Source organism: Arachis hypogaea, chromosome 1 (assembly GCF_003086295.3).
Source record: "Arachis hypogaea cultivar Tifrunner chromosome 1, arahy.Tifrunner.gnm2.J5K5, whole genome shotgun sequence".
Taxonomy (NCBI): Eukaryota; Viridiplantae; Streptophyta; class Magnoliopsida; order Fabales; family Fabaceae; genus Arachis; species Arachis hypogaea.
Window position 1 is genome coordinate 93137294 of NC_092036.1, and position 22217 is coordinate 93159510.

At 37.5% G+C, this 22217-nt stretch overlaps 1 protein-coding gene across 1 annotated transcript; it reads right to left on the reverse strand.

Moving 5' to 3' along the window:
* Positions 1-3677: 3677 nt before the first annotated feature.
* LOC112746766 (uncharacterized) lies at positions 3678-4904 on the reverse strand. The gene has a single exon (XM_025794970.1). The coding sequence runs from the start codon at positions 4902-4904 to the stop codon at positions 3678-3680; it is 1227 nt and encodes a 408-aa protein (XP_025650755.1).
* Positions 4905-22217: the final 17313 nt, after the last annotated feature.

Here is a 22217-nt window from a genome sequence, read left to right on the forward strand (position 1 = left end):
CAAAAAAACACACAAACTCATAGTAAAGTCCAGAAAAGTGAATTTTAAATAAAAACTAATAAAAATATAATAAAAACTAACTAAAACATACTAAAAACATACTAAAAATAATGCCAAAAAGCGTATAAATTATCCGCTCATCAATTTCCATGGTTTAATGTATGCATATACTTATATGATTGAGGCCTTGTTTCACTTAGCTTACATACCCATATGGCCTTACCCTTTATTATCCTTTGCAAACCAATGTTGAGTCTATTTTACCCCTTTGTTCTTTACTTTAGCTCATCACTAACTCTAAGCGAAAAATAATAATGTCCTTAATTTGAATCCTTGATTAGCTTAGACTAGTGAAAGTGCTCATGAATTAAGTGTGGGGAAAGTGAATTTCAAAACATTTGGTTTGGGAATTGAGTATGTTAGACTTTGTGTGAAAATGTGAAAAATGTTAAGAACATGTTTATGCATTCAACACCTTAATCATATGCATTGAAAAAGGAAAAAATATATTAAAAAAAGAAAAATAGAAAAAGAAAAAATAAATAAAAAGAAAAAAAAGAGCAAATAAACAAAAAGGGGACAAAATGCCCCAAGTTAAAGTAATAATATCAATGCATATGAGTTGTACTTAAATTTGGGATGCATGAATATGTGGTAAACATAGTTAATGGGCAGTTAGATCTTGTATTGTGATTACATGGATTGTCTTAAGTTAGGTGAGAAAAGTTTAGGTTAATTAAGGATTCAGATTTTAGTCCACTTGACCAAATACAATCCTACCTTGACCCTAACCCCATTACAACCCTTAAAAGACCTCTTGATTTGTGTATTCGTGCATTAAACTTTTGTTGTTTGGTAGAAGAAGAGCAAGCCTTAGAAAGCAAGGTTAGTAGAGATTTGAGAGATTGAACCTTAAACATCTGAGTGATTAGAGTGCATACACTTCCAGTGAGGGTTCGATGCTCGATTCTTTGTTCCCAACTTTCATGAGCTATTTTCTTCTGCAAGTTTACTTGTACTTTATTTTGTGATTTGAATTAGTGAAATCCAGTTCATATTTGTTCTTGAAAGATTTATTTACTTTTAACCAAAGTAGGTAGAAACATCTTAGCATATAGTTGCATTCATATAGATAGGTTGCATTTCATACATTTTACCGTTCCTCATCACTCCTTTATAGCTTCTCTTGAGTTTAGCACGAGGACATGCTAATGTCTAAGTGTGGGGAGGTTGATAAACCGCTATTTTATGGTTTATCTTGTGCTCAATTGAGTAGTTTTTATCAAGCCTTTGCACACTTATTCATACTATTTGCATGGTTTTACAATTCCTTCCCAGAATTTGTTCTATGATTGAAAACTTACTTCCTAGAGTCTTTAATCTGTGTACTTTAATCATCTCTTATTACCATTCAATGCCTTGATATGTGTGTTAAGTGATTTCAGAGTTTATAGGGTAGGAATGGCTCAGAGGATGGAAAAGAAGCATGCAAAAGTGGAAAGAATACAAGAACTTGAAGAAATTGCTAAGCTGTCCAACTTGACCTCTTCGCACTCAAACGATCATAACTTGAGCTACAAAGGTCCAAATGATGCGGTTTCAGTTGCGTTGGAAAGCTAACGTTCAGGGCTTCGATTTGATATATAATTTGTCATAGTGGCCGCACAGCTAGACAACGCAAATGCGTGATCCACGCGGATACATTGCAGTGACGAAAATAAGCGTGGCAGATTTTGTCCCCAGCGATTTCTGGGCTATTTCTGGCCCAGTTTCAAGCCCAGAAAACTCAGATTAAATGCTGCAAAGTGGAGGAATGAAAGGGGATGACTCATAATTCACTTTTCATAATTTAGATGTAGTTTTTAGAGAGAGGTTCTTTCCTCTCTCTTAGGATTAGGATTTAGGATTTCTATTATGTTTAAGCTATGACCTCTTCAGTTACAGGTTCAATGTTACTTTAATTTATGTTTCTCTTCCATTCTTAGATACTCTAATGCTTTTATTTGATTTATGTTGCCAAATTGGCTTATGAACTTTTTATGTTAGGATTTTCTTAATTAATGCAATTTGAGGTATTTTCAAATATATGATTTTTATTTAGCTTTCTACATTCTTGGCTTTGGTTGATTAATTGGTAACTCTTGAGTTGTCAAATTCATTGTAATTGATAATTGATATCTTTGCTGATTGATTTAGATTCCTATAACTCTAGTCTTTCCTTAGGAGTTGACTAGGACTTTAGGTGTTAATTTAATTTAACTACTTGACTTAATGGGAGCAAAAATATAATTCTCATCACCATTGATAATGATAACTAGGATAAGCATTCTAATTCTCATACCTTGCCAAGAGTTTTCTTAATTATTAATTTATTTCTCTTGCTATTTAAATTACTTGTTCTCTATTTCAAAAACCAAAAATATATCTTTTTCCATAACCAATAATAAGTCATACTTCCCTGCAATTCCACTACAAGAAAACACCTATTTTGCCACGCTTTTAAAGCGTGGCGAAAAGTTGAAAAAAGCGTGGTGATAGCTTTTCGCCACGCTTTTTAAGCTATCGCCACGCTTTCGAAAGGGTGACCTATCAAAGGGTGGCGGTTGCTCTATCGCCACGCTTTTTGCAACCTATTGTCACGCTTTTTGTTTGCCACGCTTTTTTACAAACTGCCACTTGAAAAAGCGTGGCTGTAGGAGGGAAATACGGCCACGCTTTAAAAGCGTGGCGATAGGTAGAGATATGGCCAAACTGTAAAAGCGTGGCGGTAGGGCAGATCTGGCCACGCTTTTCATACGTGGCAGTAGACCAGATATGGCCACGCTTGTAAAGCGTGGCAAAAATAGGAGATAAGGCCACGCTTTTAAAGCGTGGCAAAAGGGGAGGTACGGCCACGCATGTAAAGTGTGGCGAAAGCGTGGTAGTAAAGGAGGTATGGCCACGCTTGAAAAGCGTGGCGAAAAAGCTTAGATACAGCCACGCTTTCTAAGCGTGGCAATAGACAGAGATATGGCCATATGGCCACGTTTTTAAAGCGTGGCAAAATAGATGGTCAGTAACCTAGTTCCCTTTTTAATCTTCATAAATAAAACCTTACATGAATTCATAGATAATTTTTAATTTAGTCAATGACCAATAATCAAGTAATCCAACTTTCATAAAATTGTCACCAAAATAAGTGTGTGATCACATAACAACATACACTAACAAAATACCAAAAGTGAAAATCATAACTACTCACGAATTCCTACTACATGAATTAGAATTCCTAATCAAAGTCTTCTTCAAAATACCAAAAGCGAAAGTCATAACTTCTCATGAAATTCCTAATACATGAATTAGAATTCCTAATTAATCAAAGTCTTCTTGTACTTCATGCCAAGATATAAAAACTTCCTGTATCATTGCAAGGTAAATTGTTTTGACCTGTGCCCTACAAAATAAAAAACACAAATGAACAAAGACAAATGAAAAATGGATGATGCAGTAAACTTCAGCCCACTAATTTTTCTAACAATCAGATTTGACATCAAACTTAATTTTTGTAACATAAAAAGCGTTCTAACAATCAGATTTAATTTTGCTACATATATCCACTAATCTGCACAAGGATTCTGAAAATCTCCTTTATATTTGATATCAAACAACCAACTTATTATTCAATAAATAAATCTGATTTATAGCATCAATAAAAACGTGATACAATCATATGTTTCGACACCTGACTCCCATAATTCTTTTAATTCTTCAATCAACGGTTGAAGATAGATATCAATGTCATTTCCCGGTGATTGTGGTCTAGGAATGAGTAAAGATAGCATAAAATAATCAGGCTTCATGCTCATCCAAGGGGGTAGATTATACACCATCAGAACAACAGGCCATGTACTATGTGTACTGCTCAAAGTTCGGAATGGATTGAATCCGTCGCTTGCTAATCCAAGTCTCACATTACGAGGCTCCTTTGCAAAATCTTCATGTCGATTGTCAAATGCTTTCCAAGATTGACCATTGGCAGGATGCCTTAAGGACCCGTCTTTAACACGCTCATTGTGATGCCAAGACATAGCTTCGACAGTTCTTGTGCACATAAAAAGCCGTTGAAGTCTGGGAATCAAAGGGAAATGCCTTAGAGTTTTCGCAGCAACTTTGCGAGGCTTTCTAGATGAAGTAACATCATCCTCTTCTTCATGATGCTCAATATAACGGGATATTCCACAGACATGACAAGATGAGTCATTCTCATACCCGTTCCGATACAACATGCAGTCATTGCGACATGCATCGATCTTTTGGTAGTCAAGACCCAAGTTCTTCACCATATTCTTGGTTTTATCAAAAGAAATAGGAATATTCAAATATGGCATTGCTTCTTTCAATAATTCCAAGAGAGAAGTAAATGACGCATTACTCCAACCATGCAAGCATTTTAACAAGTAAAGACGAATGGTAAAGGATAATCTTGTGAATCCTTTGCACCCGGGGTATAGTTCTTGGCTTGCCTCGTCTACCAATTTATAAAATTCCTTTGCACATTCGTTAGGCCCCATGTTTTGTCTGTCAACTTGTGTATTATCTCGAAATCTATCACGTAACAACTCATCAATGTTATCATTGCAGTTATATTCACTGCCTATGTCACTGTCAATATCCATAGCAAAAAGTGATTCCCCATGATTAAACCACCGCCTATAACGTTTTACAAAACCGTGACATATTAGATGATCATATATGTCATCTCTCTTTAACCAAAATATATTACAACACTTTGCACAAGGGCATTGAATTTCTTCCCCTTGAGGAACTCCCTTTGATGAGAAAGCAAAGTGTAAAAATCTTTCTACACCAACTTGATATTCTTTCTCATGACGTGGTGTATCCATCCAGTCTTTTGACATATCCATCGAAAACCTATATATTTCACGTAGATAGCTAAGTTTCTAAATTGAAGTCCTTACTGTTTGTCTCACTAACTGCAAATCTAGCTTCCTACTTAACTAAGAGACAATATTGTGCAAGCCTCGAAAATACTTTGAAGGCATTAGACATAAAATAACAGAGAAAATTGAATTTTAGCAATGCTTAAAGAAGTGCCTAAAGTGATGAGTGCCTCAGGAAAGCACCAAGTTGCACGCATGACATCAATAACAAATTAATATATGTATTTAAATTTGCATAAACCAACCTTAATTACTGTCTTAATCCGTTCCACAACAGAAACAAAATGGTAGCACAACAGAAGTTGAATTAGAGAGGTAGCAACGTCAGCGAACAGCTACTCAGCAGCAGCAGATTATCATATTACCACAGGAGCAGCAGAACAAAGAAGTGGCAATAGTAGTGGATAGATAACTATCGAAAGCCTGAACAAAAATAGACTAAGACTGAACAAAGAAGTGGCAATAGTAGTGGATAGATAACAAAAATAGCCTGAACAATAGACAATATAATAATAGTGCATGATTGAGAAATGCAAATACAAATTCAAATGGCTGTTCAGAATTTCAGATTATATTAGATAATGGCAGCATAATGCAAGCATCAGAAACCACATCAAAGTAGGGACACAATGTTTTCTATCACAAACAAATGAATAACCTCAATCTCTTAGAATTATCAGAAATCCTTCTCATTGAAAACATCAATTTAATTTCTATTTACTTTCAGATATCCAATGTTTTAGGCCACAGTCCCATGTGCTTTTGTACAATGTGAAATTAATTTAATTATTTACTTAATAGTGAAAAGAAAATGAAAAATAAGATCATGAATAATTGTTGCAAAAGAATCCAAGTGCAATTGCATGATCACACAACAAAATCAGAATGAGCTAAACCGGATTAATCAAACAGAAATAAAATCAAATGAGATGAAAGGGGAACCTGGGAAGCAGAAAATTGGAGCAGAGGAAGGGAAGGGAAAACAGTAAAATCAGTAGCAGCCAATGATTAAGGATGTAATGAGCATGAATGCATAATAAGCACAAAGAATTGCAACAAGGAAACGAGTTGCTAACACATGGCACGAAGCAGCAACACTTATTAAACAACAGCAGTAAATAGCATGTTTCCCAGGTTCAAGCAAGCAACAAACAGAATTCATATGATTTAACCAGTTCCACAATCTGAAATCATTGCAGTTCATATAATATGGACAAAGCAACAAGCAGAGCAGAACTCAGCAACAACAAACCAAGAAAAATTAATGAAACAGTAACACTTCCTCAGCATCTATTTTGGACAATGAAAAAAAATACAACAAACAGCAATCACAAGTCCTGAAATCAACACCAAAACAGCACAATAAACAAGTTCATCCAGGGCAGCTTTCAGAGGAAAGACAAATTCTTTCCGAACAGCAACAGTAAACAAAACAAAACCTACATCCACTAACCAGTCCATATTCTCTAACCACCTAATTCAACTAAACTAAATTAGTTGAACTAAACAAGCTAAATAGAATGAGCTAAACCAGATTAATCAAACAGAAATAAAATCAAATGAGATGAAAGGGGAACCTGGGAAGCAGGGAATTGGAGCAGGGGAAGGGAAGGGAAAACAATAAAACAGGGTCTAGTAGTGGCTCTTAACAGAATCTTGGACAAGTGCCCCGAGAGTGCCATGCTGAAAAAGAATAAAGGTAACTAATTAGTTCAAATAAACGACATCATATCAAGTATTGATAAGTAAGATGATTGTATGATTATCTTAAAATTCATTCACGAAGTCACAGTCTACCAATAGAAATGACATCATATAAAGTCAGTAACTTAAAACCTCTTCAGGGGAAAGCTAATAATAAAGAAAGCCATTAGTGGTGAAAATATTTTTTAGGCAAAAGGCAAAAAACAGTGAGAATTAATGGAATACCAAAACCAGCAAGAAAACACACTTTTTATGTGACTTCAGCATCTTTCATCAGAAGCAAGTTTTTATGCAAACTGGAGAGAAGAATCCAAAATAAAATACAATTGACGCTAATAAGTGAGTGATGTTAGTCCCTTAAAATGAGCACGGGAGTTTCAACCATATCATCTCACAGACGCACACACACACTGGCACATATAATCACTTAACAAGCATCAAGCGGAGAATTAAAAAGAAATAAAAAAATGCTAAGATGTTGGTCTTAACAATGCAACTGTTTTAGGCTCCAGGCCACCATTGTATTATTCAAGACACACAAACAAAGTGATGATGAAATAATGCTCATTCATCATCATCCATACAAATTAAGTAATACTCTTAACTTAAAAAACACCGATCCACCAAATAAAATTAAAATTAAAATAACTAGTTTAAAATAAAAATTAAAAACATCAATTTAATGTACTTAAATAATGAGATTAATATTTGGTTCTAGTCAACTTCTATAATTCCATTTATCAGCATAAAATATGGTTTTGACTTCAATCATTCACAACTGCACAAGGAAGAAGATAGATTTTACTCTTTCTGACACCAACATGAGTAAATTACAGAAGCCTTGTGTCTCACGTGGCTGAGACATTTCATTCATCATCAACAGCATTCATCATAGTAGGAAAAAGTTCATGGAATCCATTATTACACGCGAACAACATATATTAACAGTCAACATAAGATGTTGAAAATCATAGGAGAATATAGTGAATAGAGTGCACCTTTGTGGCTTTGTCATTCCAGAAAAAAACCACGTACGTCCACAGCATTGCAAGCAACGTGTGTTCAGCATTATCATTTAACCAAGAAGGAACATGCGATCAGAGAGAACGAATCAGAGAAAGCCCTAAAAGTAAAAACAACGGAAAAATCGAGAAAATAAAAAGAGGAAAATCGATCATACCTTTGGAATTCGAGGGCTTGGAGGAGAAAAAGAGGAAGGAGCCTGCCGTCGCCCATGTTTGCTGGAGCTTGAAGGTGAACAGAGAGATCCACAATGATTCGAAGAAGAACAAGAAAGAGCCAAGGCGAAGGCGAACGGCGAACGGTGAACGGCGAAGGCGAACGGCGAAGGGCGAAGGGCGAAGGGCGAAGGCGAAGGCGAACGGCGAACGGTGAACGGCGAAGGGAGGAGCTCTCTGTACGTAGTTTCAAAGGTGAAAGAGAGATTAGGGTTAGTGGTTTCGAAGGGGAAAGAGAGATTAGGGTTGGGGACTGGGTTGGGGGCCGGGTTTGGGCCGGGTTGGGAGCCGGGTTTGGGAGCCGGGTTTGGGTCAATCGGTTGAGGCCCTCTCGCCATGCTTTTAAAACGTTATTGTTGCTCTCTACGGCCATGCTTTTGAAGCGTGGCAGAAAAGAAACTTATGGCCACGCTTTTAAAGTGTGGCAAAAGTGTACCAGCATATAGCCACGTTTTGTAAGTGTGGCCGTAATGAAACCTTGTCGCCACGCTTTTAAAACGTCCTTGTTTCTCTCTATGGCCACGCTTTTGAAGCATGGCAGAAAAAAACCGTGGCCTTTTCTCTAATCAATTGCCACCATTACAAAAGCGTGGTCGTTGAGCCTTTTCGCCACGCTTTTAAAGCGTGGCAAAAAAAAAGTGGCCAAATCTCTAATCTATCGCCACCCTCATAAAAGCCTGGCCATTGACCACTTTTGGCCACGCTTTTGAAGCGTGGCAAGAAAAAAGCATGGCCATAGGCCTTTTTTCTTATAGTGTTCCTTGAGAAGACGACCCGAGGTTTGAATACTTCGGTTTATAAATTTTATTGGGTTTGTTACTTGTGACAACCAAACGTTTGTACGAAAGAATTTTCTATTGGTTTAGAAGCTATACTTACAACACGATTATATTTGTGAATTTCTTTACCGATAGAAAATCCGATCGTCAGAGTGCCATATAATAAATTATCTAAATCATATTATAAAATCTCTACCAAAAATTCAACCAATGCCATATAATGAATTTTCCAAACAACTATTTTAATTCTTTTACCCTAGACAAGTTCATAGTTTTGCTCAAATTTGTCTTCCTTTTCTTTTTCAATGGTAGGATATGATTTTTATTAATGAAAATAGATGGTCCAAGATAGACTACAGACAAGGGTAAAAAACGGATAGATCCACCAAAAATCTAATACGTATCTCATTGTAAGAAAAAAGAAAAAGGAAAGTGAGTCTTTCAGATTCTTTGACGCTTTTCCATAGCTCTCTGAGCTACTGCCAAAACCTCAGATAGGGGGATTTGATGACCTTCAAAGATGAGAACATTTCGGACTTTCCAATACTTCCAGGTAATGTTTACTGCAAGCTCTCTTCTTTTTTTAGTTGCTTTATTTCTTCTCAACTCATTTTCCAGTATCATCCATCATTTTCAGGTTTTTTCTTGGTGGTCTGGTATTGGCAGATTTGCTGCTTGCCAGATATCCTTCGATTCTGTGCACTCCCAAAAGCAATGAAAGGTTGATTCCTCAACTTTGTTGCACTGCCGGCAGAATGGGTTCACTGATTAAATTTGGGATTGGATCTTCTGAAGAACAGGTAGTCCCTCATGCATAATCTTCCAAAGGCAATTCTTAATTTTTGAATGACAGTTTATTTTCCACAAATTAGACCATAATTCTTTGTGTTGGCACTGTTCTAGCAGGTATTCCAAAGGTGGGTGAAAAAAGTTGGAAGCTTATCCTGTATCCCGAGTTCACAGTGAAACTACCACCTTTTCCTTTCATCTAGGTAACTCTAACTTCAATTTCATGTTTCTGTGTGTTGAGGATCATTGTAACAATTTTTGGGCTGAATATTGATTAAATTAGTGATTGATTCCATGACCAATTTGGTAGGATTAGGTCTGAGACTCTCTCTGGACTTTCTTTTGTATGTTGTGAGAGATTAGGAGTGATGGCTACATAGTCTCTAACCTATGAATCCTCCCTAATTTGAATAGATAGACCTCTGCCCACTTCTCATAGAATTCCTTTCTCTAAGACTTTCCTTCCTTCCATTATACTACACTAACTCTAGGAGGGTTTTGTACCTATTTTTGCTCTTAGGAAACCAGAATTTCGATAATACTTACTTTGGTAAACTTTACTGATAAGAGAGTTTGGCCTGGAGAGTAGACACCGTCTTTACTTTGCTGACATTGCCAGATTAAAGGCTTTAAGGTCTTTGAAATTGAGTCCTCCTTGATTCTTTGGTCTCCAAGTAATTCTCCAACCATTCCAGTACATTCTCTGTTTAGACTCCTTTTGGCCCCACCAAAATTGTAGGATGGCTCTTTGAATTTCTTCAAGGAGAATTTATGGTAGTTTGACATAGCTTAGAGTGTAAATAGGAATCACCGTGGCCACAACCTTAATTAACACTTCTCTGCCACTAGTAGATAAAAGAGCTCATTTCTAATGACTCAATTTCTGAATCACTATATCCTTAATGTAGTTAAAAGTAGCCTTCTTGGATCTCTGAATCACTGCTGGGAGACCTAGATATTTGTTCTAATTTCTAATGTGTGGTGCCAAAAGAATTTGGGCTATTTGGTTGCGGATGTGAACTGGGTATTTTTGCATATCCTCCATTTTGAAGAAAATAAAGAAAGAATCATGCTTCACAATTTGCATTATGATATCTTCTTTCCACGCAATTACTAATCCCCCCCACCATACCAATTGGGTCAACTGTAAACATAGAATTGAAACCACACCTCTGCAACACACCTTTCATAGATGAAGAGTTATTCTTTGTTTCACATAGGAATAAAATCTCAGGGGAATGGGTTTTGTTAATCCCTTTTATGTTGTATGCTATCAGGGATTTTCCCAAATCCCAACAGTTCTACATCATCATCTTCATCCCTCCTTAGGTGCCAATTGTTGGGTGGCACCCTTTCCCTTATTAACTTTCCCCACATCATCTCAGCATTGCTTCTTTCCATTAGAGCTTTTCCTTGAACCTCCAGACCTCCTTTTAACTCATGTAATAGATTTGTGGGTGTGGGTCTTCCTTGCCAACTGCTTTAAATTCTATTTCCAAGCTCCCTGCTATCCCCTTTCACCCTTCTTCGCACCCAATGTGAACAAGTTTTCTTGTGTAGTAATCTGAACTATTATATTTACATTTTTGGTACTAGAGCTTCTTTCCTCCAATATCTCATTTCTTCCCTGTGTCTCCCCCTTCTTTCCTTCTTGTGTTAGCAGTTTGAGGTTGCTTTGTACTACATTCTCTTGTCCTATGTATTGTGAGTTCCCCTCTTGGACAGAAAGACCAGAAAAACTTTTGAGTAAGCTCACCGGGATTGGTTTCTTTTGTTTTTTCTCTCCCTCCCTCATTATATTGGGGTAGTTTGGGTTTTTATTTTCTTTTTGATTATCCAGATGCCATCCAAACTGGTCCACCCTAAGCCATATCCCCCATTCTTCCTCCTTTGTTTCTCCTTTCGCTATCTGCTCCAAAGGAGTATTACATGCCCTAATCTCTGGTGCGCGAAAATGAAACTCGCCCAACTGAACCGGGAAGTGCACCGGATCTTCCAAGTAATACCTCAGGTGAGTGAGGGTCGATCCCATGAGGATTGTTGGATTGAGCAAGCTGTGGTTATCCTGCAGATCTTAGTCAGGCGAATAGAAAGATAGTTGTTGTAGGCGCATAAACAGAACAATAACAAAAGCAATAAAGAATTGACGTAGAAACAATTGTAAGAGATCAGTTAAGGCCTCGGAGATTCTTGTTCTTCCAGATTAATACTTCTTACTCACTACTTTAACAATGAATGATTCATTCAATGGAAAGGCTGTAAGATAGCGTTTGTTTTTGGAGACAGGACACAGAGACATGGACAACGAATATTTATAACGTGTTTGGAGGCAGAGACATGGACACAAAACACATTGTCTCTAGGATAATATTTTATATTTTTGTGTCCACTCTTTTACGAAGGACAATGATGGACACGAGATTTGAGAAGGTGGACACGGACTTTTTTTATCAAAATTTTTTCCCTTTCTATCCATAGATATGTTTTATTATTCTACTCTTATCCCTTCTTCTTTTTCCTAATTTTAGCTTCTTCTCTACATCGTAGTTCTTCTTTCTCTGCATTCTTTTTTTTTTCCAGATAGTCTCTTTTTTTTTGTAGAATTTCTTACTTGACTGGATAATTAATTTATTTTTTTTTTATCGTTCATTCTCTTCTCTATGGCATGCTGTATTAATAGAGACTTAGTTCACTCTTCTACTTTATGTTACTTTATTTATTCTTAATTTTGTTACTTTAATACCATTTTTATCTCATTGGTTCATAGACCAATTCTTCTTGTAATTTTCTATACTCCTGTGTACTCTTATTTTTTATTAAATTAATTTGTACTTGATGCAAAAAATTTGGAATCACATGGCTATTTTAGTCATTTTGCATAATATCTTAGTTCTGTCCATGTCTATCCAAACATAATACAGGACATTACATTAGTATCTTGTACATCGTAGCCAAACACAATACACAAAAAATAATTTTTAGTGTCTCCGTTCTATTGTCTTTGTCTTAGTGCCATGTCCTATTCTGTCTCAAAAAACAAACGCAACCTAAGTGATTAAGCTAGGGGTACTAGTCATTAATCTCCTCTAATCCAAACCAAATGCTCGAATAGGTCAGTCAATCTGGACAAGGGTGAAGCTGACGCAATTCAATATCTGATGATCCTACTCAAAATGCCACAGACACGGTCGGATCTTCCAGATCGGAGAATAAAACTCTATGATTCTAGCCTTAGCACCACAGGGACCACAATTACCCATGACTAATGAGATTTTATGTCACGTATCCAATTAGCCCAAATAACTTGTTGGAACTTGTGATGTACTCTCAAGCTGTAGCTCAATATTATCCGGGTCAGGACTCATATAGAACTCATGTAAAATAAGGGGTTATACTTTCGTTCCATCCCAGATTTATAAAGATAAAGAACGATAAAACATCATAGAATGGAATCAAACATGTATTAAAGTAGAAAAGTAATAATATTAATCCATAGGAATGAGCAGAGCTCCTATCCTTAACCAGCGAGGTTTAGCCACTCATATTTTACAAAAAATAAAGTGTGATAAGTTTTGTGAGGCTGAAGATCCTAACCATGGATGATCTTCTCCTATATATACTAATCTAATAATTAAAAATTACAAAAATGAAACAAACTAAGCAGAAAGGTGTGAAAATCCACTTTTGGGCCCACTTGGTGAGTGTTTGGGCTGAGCTGGCATTTAGCTTGGAAGAGTGGGCATTGAACGCCCACTAAGGAGTGTCCACGCTACTTCCTTGCTTCCTTGGTGGTGTTGAATGCCAGTTTTGGGCGTTCAACGCTGGTCTTGGTCCTTTTGTGGCGTTGAACGCCAGAAAGGGGGTAAGTTGGGCGTTCAACACCCATTTTGGGCAGTAATTTCCAAAAAAAGGTATAAACTATTATATATTTCTGGAAAGTTCTGAAAGTTAGCTTTCCAACGCCGTTGAGAAATTGTAAATTGGACCTTGATAGCTCAAGAAATGCTCGTTCTAATGCACAGAGGTTAGGATCTGACAACATCTGCTATCCTTTCTTATCCTCTAAATCAGACTTTGCCAAAACTTGCCAAATTCACCCAAAAATCACCTAAAATCATAGGAAAAACACAAAAACTCAAAGTAGCATCCAAAAAGTGAATTTTGCACTAAAACCTACTAAAACATTCTAAAACTTGATAAATTATACTAAAAACACTAAGAAAATGAACCTAAAAAGAGTATAAAATATCCGCTTATTAGAACACCAAACTTAAACTGTTGCTTGTTCTCAAGCAACCAAAAACAAAATAGGACAATTAGAAGAGAAAAATACAATAGGTCTCAAAGTTGTCAATGAAGCTCAGTTCCAAATATTGAATGGGGCTATTAGCTCTTTACTTCTGAACAGTTTTGGCATCTCACTTTCCTTTGAAGTTCAAAAGTTTTGGCATCCCTTGGAACTAGAATCCGGATGATATTATTGATTCTCTTCTTTAAGCTCTTATTAATTCTTGAACACAGCTTCTCTCGGCACTTTGCACCTTTTGAGCCTAACCAAGACTCTAAGTGTTATGGTTTCCTGTATTACCACCGGATACATAAACGGCACAGGCACTTAATTGGGGGAACCCTTTGGATTCAAATTTAGCTTTGCTTAAATTCCCAGATAGTGGTTCCCAGAGTTCTTAAGCGTACTCTTTAGCTTTGGGATCATGACTTTAACTGCTCAGTCTAAAACTTTTTGCTTGACACCTTCACACCACAAGCATATAGTTAGGGATAGCAACTCATTTGAGCATTTTAGGCCAATTTCTGACCCTCCTAACCATTGATGCTCTAAGCCTTGGATCCTTTTTCTTTTGAATTTTCTTTTGAGCTTTTTATTTTTCTTTTTCTTTTAGCTACTTTTTCTTGCTTCAAGAATCAATATTTTTTATTTTTCAGAGATTAATAATACTTCTCTAAATTCACTGTTCTTCAAGAGCCAATATACTCAACTTTAATATCAATTATGCACAGTTAATTCCTACATTCAAAAGATAAATGCAATTCCACCACATCAAAATACTTGGAATAACTTATGATATAACTCAAAACTTATGTATCTCACTATTCCTTTTCAATTTAAATTTTTTTAAGCATGGTGAGGGATACATTAGATATCTTATAACCAAAACAAAACAAGAAATTAAAACTAAAAAAGAATAAAATACTGACATGATCAAGAACTTAGAAGAGAAAATAGATAATAAATTAAAGTACAATGAAAATAGAAATAAAATAGATAGAGGGACAATGGGACTCAACAACCTCAGTGATAGTGGCTGCTGCTCCCTCTGAAAAATCCAATGGAGCATTTGAGCTCCTCTATGTCTTGCCCCTGTCTCAGCTGTTCCTCCATTAATATTCTCTGATCTTCTCTCATCTCATGGAGGATAGTGGCGTGCTCCTTATGCTTCACTCTCAGCTAATCCACACTTGAGCTCAGTTCCCCTATTGGGGTATTCAGTTAATCCTAATAGTCTTAGAGAGAAAAATACATCCCTTTACGCATCTCAGAGATTTCTGGTGGAAGTGGCTGCACAGGTTCTTACTGTGGTTCATGTGCATGCTCTCTCACATGCTCCATCTTCCTCTTTGTGATGAGCTTGTCCATCTCTGTGAGGGTATCTCCAGCTATGCCAATTCTAGCTGAACTACATAGGCGATGTATGAAGTGTGGGAACACTAACCTCGCTTGGGTGGAGGTCTTTTCAGCCACTTTGTACAATTCTTGAGGTATCACCTCATGTACTTCCACCTCATTCCCAAGCATAACGCAACGAATCATTATTGCTCGGTTAATGGTAACCTCAGATCCATTGCTTGTGGGGATGATGGAGCATTGGATAAACTCCAACCATCCTCTGGCCAAAGGCTTGAGGTCAAGCCTACCCAATTGGTAGGGCTTGCCTTGTGCATCCCTCCTCTACTGTGCTCCTTCCACACAGATGTCTGCAAGGACTTGATCCAGTCTTTGATAGGACTTGATCCACTATGCTTATTCAAGAGTGTGTATCTCCTAGCATCTGTGGCAATTGTAGCACCACTGTCACACTTTTCGGGCTAAAATCCAAAATTTTGCAAAGAATTCTTGCACCATCAGTGTTCCGACCTTTGAAACAGGATTGGTCAGAATTTCCTGATTCCTTCTCCAGATTTCTTGTCGGATCTCTGGATACTCCCCTTTTTTGAGCTTGAAGGGGACCTCGAGGATCCCCTTTTTGGGCCTTACCACAGCATAGAAGTGATCGTGGTCCACTTTGGTGAGGAATCTCCATAATTTCTAAGGTTTGGAAGTGGACGCGGGGGCTTTCCCCTTCCTCTTTCTTAAGGATTCGCTAGCCTTTGGTGCCATACTTAGGAATGGAGGGAAAAAAGTAGAGCTTTTCTAATACCAAACTAAAAATGTTTGCTCGTCCTCGAGCAAATAATAACAAAAGAGAAGTAGAGTAGTAGAAGAAAAAAGAAAATATAGAGGGGAAGGAGGAGAAGGCTTTGGCCAAGTAGGGTTTGAAGAGGGAAGAAGAAGGGTGTATACGATATGTATATGAAGGGTTGTATGAAGGGGAATTTATAGGGTTGCTAGGGTTTAGGGTTCGGCTATGTGGGGAAAAGATAGGTGGGAAAGATTTGAATTTGAAGTGGGTGGGGTTGGTGGAAAATTGAATGATGGGATTTATGATGGGTTTGGGAGGAGGGAAAGGGGATTGTGTATGTGAAAGAGGGAAAATAGGGTGGGGTAGGTGGGGTTTATGTGGGACCCACTTGCTGAGACAGATTCAAAGCTCAAGTTGCCTGCCCTTGCCTGGCGTTCAACGTTAGGAATGGCCGTTGAATGCCCATTGGGGGCCAAAACATTGGGTTTGGCTGCTCTATAGGGGGCGTTGAATGCTCAGATTGGTCCTTACTGGCGTTCAATACTAGTCATGCTCCCTAAGGGGCATTAAACACCCAGACTACTCCCTGTCTGGCGTTCAATGCCAGCAATGCTCTCCTGAGGGGCGTTGAACGACCAAAGGGGATCAAGGGCTGGTTCTTCTCAGATCCTGAATGGATGGTGCATGAATTTCCACACTTCGTACAATTGAACCAGCAAGTGTACTGGGTCGTCCAAGTAATACATGAGCAAGTCAGGGTCGATCCCACGAGGATTGTGGTTTGAAGCAAGATATTCTTATCTTGTAGATCTTAGTCAGGCAAATAGAAGAGTTGTTGGATTTGATTGCTTAAATGCATAAAAGAGAATAAAGAGATCTTAACTAGGTTGACCTATTTGCAATGATAAGAACATGGTTAAGGCTTGGAGATGCTTTATCCTTCTGGATCAACTCTGGTCTTACTGTCTTCTTCAACTGTGAATGATTTCCTCTATGGCAGGCTGCCTGTGATTGACGTCGGTTGAGTGGTCGCCAATTCTCCTCTAGATTTGAACCCCAAGGTTAGTGTGGATCTATTCTGATTGAGGGTGAAGCTCATGCAGTTCATTCTCCTTTATGATCCTACTCAAAATGCCACAGACAAGGTTAAATATTACAGATCAGAGAATGCTGCAGCTTTGGGTTCTAGCCTCTACCACAAAGACTTTAATCTCCCCATACCTCGGCTGAACTGGTGTCTCGAGAAGTACCAAATGAAGTCGTGGATTAGCCATCTAAGAGATGTATAATGAAGCTAGTGGTTCAATGCTTTCCAGTTACATATTCACACGAATCGAAGAAGAACATGAGTGGTTGTTAGGCACGCGGTGTTAGAGTGAAGAACTAAGATAAATCTTAGAATAGAGAATCAAACACAAACTGAGAAAGAACAGTAGTACTTTATTAATCCATAAAAATCAGCAGAGCTCCTCCCCTCAACCTAGGCGATTTAGAAACTCATTCTGATAGAAAATATAATGATAACGAAAATATGGTGTAAAGTTTCAAAAGGTTATGTAAAATATCGCTTAAATACTAAACTAATGACTAAGGATTACATAAGAAGGTTAAAATAGTCTTTTACTGCTAAAATCCACTTCTTGGGCCCCTTGGTGAGTGTTTGATTTGAGCTTGATTGAGATCTACATGCTAGTAGGGCTTTAGGCCGTTGAACACTGGCTAGGAGCACCTCTTTGGGCGTTTGGACGCTGGTCTCCCTTTGGTGGGCGCTGGACGCTTGGACTAGGGTAGATGGCTGGCGTTGAATGCCAGTTTTTGGGCCTTCTATTCTGAAAACAAGTATGAACTATTATATGTTTCTGGAAAGATCTAAATTTTAGTTTTCCATAGCCATTGAGAACGCTCCATTTGGATATCTATAGCTCCAGAAGAGCTCTTTCGAGTGCAAGGAGGTCAGATCTAGACAGCATCTGCAACACTTTTTCTGCCTCTGAAATAGACTTTTGCTCCAGCTCCTCAATTTCAGCCAAAAATACCTAAAATTGCATAAAAACACAAAAACTCATAGTAGAATCCAAAAATGTGAATTTAACACTAAAACCTATGAAAACTTAATAAAACTTAAACAAAACATACTAAAAACTATATGAAAATGATGCCAAAAAGCATATAAATTATCTACTCATCAGAATACCAAACTTAAACTGTTGCTTGTCCCCAAGCAACTAAAAACAAAGTAGGATAGAAAGAAAAGTAAGATACAATAAATCTCAGAGTTTTCAATGAAGCTCAATTTCAATTAGATGAGCGGGACTTAGTGGCTTTTTGCTTCTGAATAGGTTTGGCATCTCACTATCCATTGAAACTCAGAAGTGTTGGCATCTTTAGGAACTTAGAATCCAGATGATATTATTGAATCTCCTAGTTTAGTTCTTTTTATTCTTGAATACTGATGATTGAATTTTTGATGGTATAGAATTTCACAAATGAATTCTCGTTGCAAGTATAGTTTCTAAACCAATCAATAATCCTTTCATACAAAAAGTTGTTTGTCACTAGTACAAACTCCTAAAATTTATAAACCGGAGTATTGAACCTCGGGTCGTTCTCCCTAGGAATTACAATAAAGTGTCCTGTTATTGGTTGTGAGTTATTTTGGGATTTTTGAGATTTTAGACAAGAAATATAAATGGCAAAGAAAATAAACTAACAACTAACAAAGATCTTGGCAAGATATGAGAACTAGAAGTCCTATCCTAGTTATCCTTCTCAATTGTGATAACAAATTGTCTATTGCTCCACTTAGTTAACCTCTAACTATGGAAGAAAGTCAAGTGGATGAATCAATTTGATTCCTCAAGTCCTAATCCACTCCTAAAGGATAGACTAGCTTTAGAGGCATTCAAATCAATTAGCAACTTCTAATTATCAATCAAAAAAGGAATTAGATAACTCAAGAGTCACTAATTACTCAACCAAGGCCAAGAGGAACAAAACCTACACTAAAACCCAACCAAGCATTTCATCAAACACTTGGAAGGTACAAAAGAAAATCATAGTAAATTGATAACAAGAATAGAATCTAACAACAATTATTGAAAAGAATTAACAACAACAATCAAAAGAAACACATTTATTATGAATTACCTTGATTGAATTAAAAGAAAAGAGAAGGAACAATAGTAGATCTACAACAAAGTATAAGAACAACATAAAGGAAATTACAACAAAAGAGTAAAAGAATGATGAATGTAATAACAAAGAATTGGGAAGTAGAAGTAGAAGAGAACATGAATTAAAATCTAGATCTAAGAACTAAACCAAATCCTAATCCTAATTCTAGAGAGAAGAGAGAGCTTCTCTCTCTAGAAACTACTTCTAACTAATCCTAATGTGTAAGAATCAATGGAATTCCCCCTTGCTCTTCAATCATTGGCTTTAAATAGCATTTCTGGCGCCAAAGTTGGTTAAGATTGGGCCCCACAACCCTTGAGAGTTTGTTGGGTGCATTTTTATTAAAAAATCATAAACCGGCACCGACGTGTACGTGCACAGCACGCGTATGCGTCCATGGGGTAATGCGCAAGGTGCGCGCAAGCGCCAGGTGCGCGCGCGCATCCATGGGCGAGTTCTTTTCTTTGGGTTTTCATGATTTATCCACTTTGCATGCTTTCCTCTTCACTCCTTTGATCCATTCCTAGCCTTTTCAATCTGAAATCACTAACAAACACATCAAGGCATCTAGTGGAATCAAAGGTGAATAAAAATCATCAAATTAAAGGTCTAAAAGCATGTTTTCACATCTAAGCACAAATAAGGAGACAATCACAAAACCACGCTATTTCATTGAATAAATGTGGGTAAAAGGTGATAAAATCCCCTAAAATCAATACAAGATAAACCGTCAAAATGGGGTTTATCAAATACAGCTTTTTAGAGTCTTGGCCATGGCCCTAAGTACTTTGTTTTTCAGTATTACCACCGATATATAAATGCCGCAGACACTTTACTGGTGAACGCTTCGGATTGTAATTCATCTTTGCTAGAATCCCCATATAGAGGTGTCCAGAGTTCTTAGGCACACTCTTTTTGTTTCAGATCACGACTTTAACTGCTCAGTCTCAAGCTTTTCACTTGACACCTTCACACCACAAGAACATGGTTAGGGACAGCTAGGTTGAGCCGCTTAAGCCAAGATTTTGTTTCCTTTAGGCCTTCCTAACCATTGATGCTGAAAGCCTTGGATCCTTTTACCCTTGTCTTTTGGTTTAAAGGGTTATGGCTTTTTCTCTTTTATTTTTCTCTTTTTATTTTTTTTTTTGCATGCTTATATATTTTTTTCTTTTTTTGCACATGCTTTCTCTTTTGCTATTTGCTGCTTTTTTTGCTTCAAGAATCAATTTTTTTTTATTTTCAGATTACCAATAACACTTCACTTTCATCATCATTCTTTCGAGAGCCAATATTCTTAATTCCGGTTTCAAATATGCACTGTTCATTCATACATTCAGAAAACAAAAGCAATGCCACCACATCAAGGTAATTGAACTATTCTTATTATATAACTTGAAATTCATGTATCTCTCAATTCTTTTCAAATAAAATTTCTTTTGAGTAAGGTGAGAGATATATGAAATATTTTATAACTTTAAGACATAGATAGAAATGATAATGCCAATAAGAACAAGAGAACAGACAATAAAACATAACAAAAAATAGAAAAATAACATAAGAGAAGAGGATTAAGAGAACGAATCCACTTTAATAGTAGTGGCTAGTACTCCTCCTTGAGGTTCCAATGTAGTGCTTGATCTCTTTGATGTCCCGCCCTTGTCTCAGTTGTTCCTCCCTCATAACTCTTTGTTCTTCCCTCATGGCTCTTTGATCTTCTCTTATTTGATGGAGGATGGTGGAATATTCCTGATGTTCTATCCTCAACTGATCCATGTTAGTGTTTAGTTTTCCAAGAAAAGTGTCCATTGATCCCAATAGCTTTGAGGAGGAAAATACATCCCTTGAGGCATCTCAGGGATCTCATGTTGAGCCGGCTCTACATGCTCATGTTGTGGTTCATGTCCCGGCTTCTAGTATGCTCCATCCTAACTTTTAGTGATGGGCTTGTCCTCTTCAATAAGAATGTCGCTCTATGACAATTCCAGCTGAATTGTATAGGTGACGTATAAGATGAGGAAAAGCAACCTTGCCTTAGTGGAGGACTTGTCCGCCACTTTGTACAACTCTTGGGGTATCACCTCATGTACTTCCACCTCCTCTCCGAGCATGGTGCAATGGATCATGATGACTCGATCTAAGGTCACTTCGGACCGGTTGCTAGTAGGGATGATAGAGCGTTGGATGAATTCTAACATCTTCTAGCTACGGGCTTGAGGTCAGGCCTTCTTAGTTGGATAGGCTTGCCTTGAGAATCCCTTTTCCACTGTGCTCCTTCCACACAGATTCTAAGAGCACTTGATCCATCCTTGATCAAAGTTAACTCTTCTAGGTAAGGATGAAGGTCTCCTTGCATCAGAGCAAGTGAATGCCAACCTCACACTTTCCGGCTGAAATATAAGATTCTCCTCAGACCATGGTGCTCCAATTCTGGGATTGATTCACACTAATGTCATGGTTTTTCGTGACCCATGCATTAGCATAGACTCTTGCACATTGAAATTCCAACCTCGTAGATGGGATTGGTTAGACTTCCCACTTCTTCTCCGAACTCTCTTCGATTTTCGATACTCATTCTTCTTAAACATGAAAGGGACCTCAGGGATCCTTCTTCTCTACCACTACTTCATAGAAGTGGTCTTGGTGGGCTTTGTGATGAATTTCTCCATCTCCAAAGATTGGGGTGCGGCTATGGCTTTCTTTTCCTCTTTCTAGGATTCTCCAAACTGGTTCCATAAGTAGAAATGGAAGCAAAAAAAACGCTTCCCCACCAAACTTAAAAGGGCTCCCTGCAAAAATAAGAAAAGAGAAATTGGTAGAAGAAAAAAAAAAAAAATAGAGGAGAAGGAATCGCAAAGCTTTATATGTATGAATGGTGTGTGTATAAGTTAGAATGAGGGTTTATTTATAGAGATGGTTAGGGTTAGTTGTCAGTGGTAAATGTGGGAAAATTTTTAAGTGGGTGAGGTTAGAGTTTATGATGTTTGGAGAAGTATTGGATGTGATTGTTAGGTATAAAAATGGGAAAGTGAAGAAGAGGAAGAAGTGGGGTAGGTAAGATGCTGTGTGGACCACTGGTCCTGAGAGGCTAGAATTTAGATTTCCTGCCTCTGCATTGGCGTTTGAATCCCAGGTCTGCTCCTGGTACGAACGTATCAACACCAGCAACACTCCATC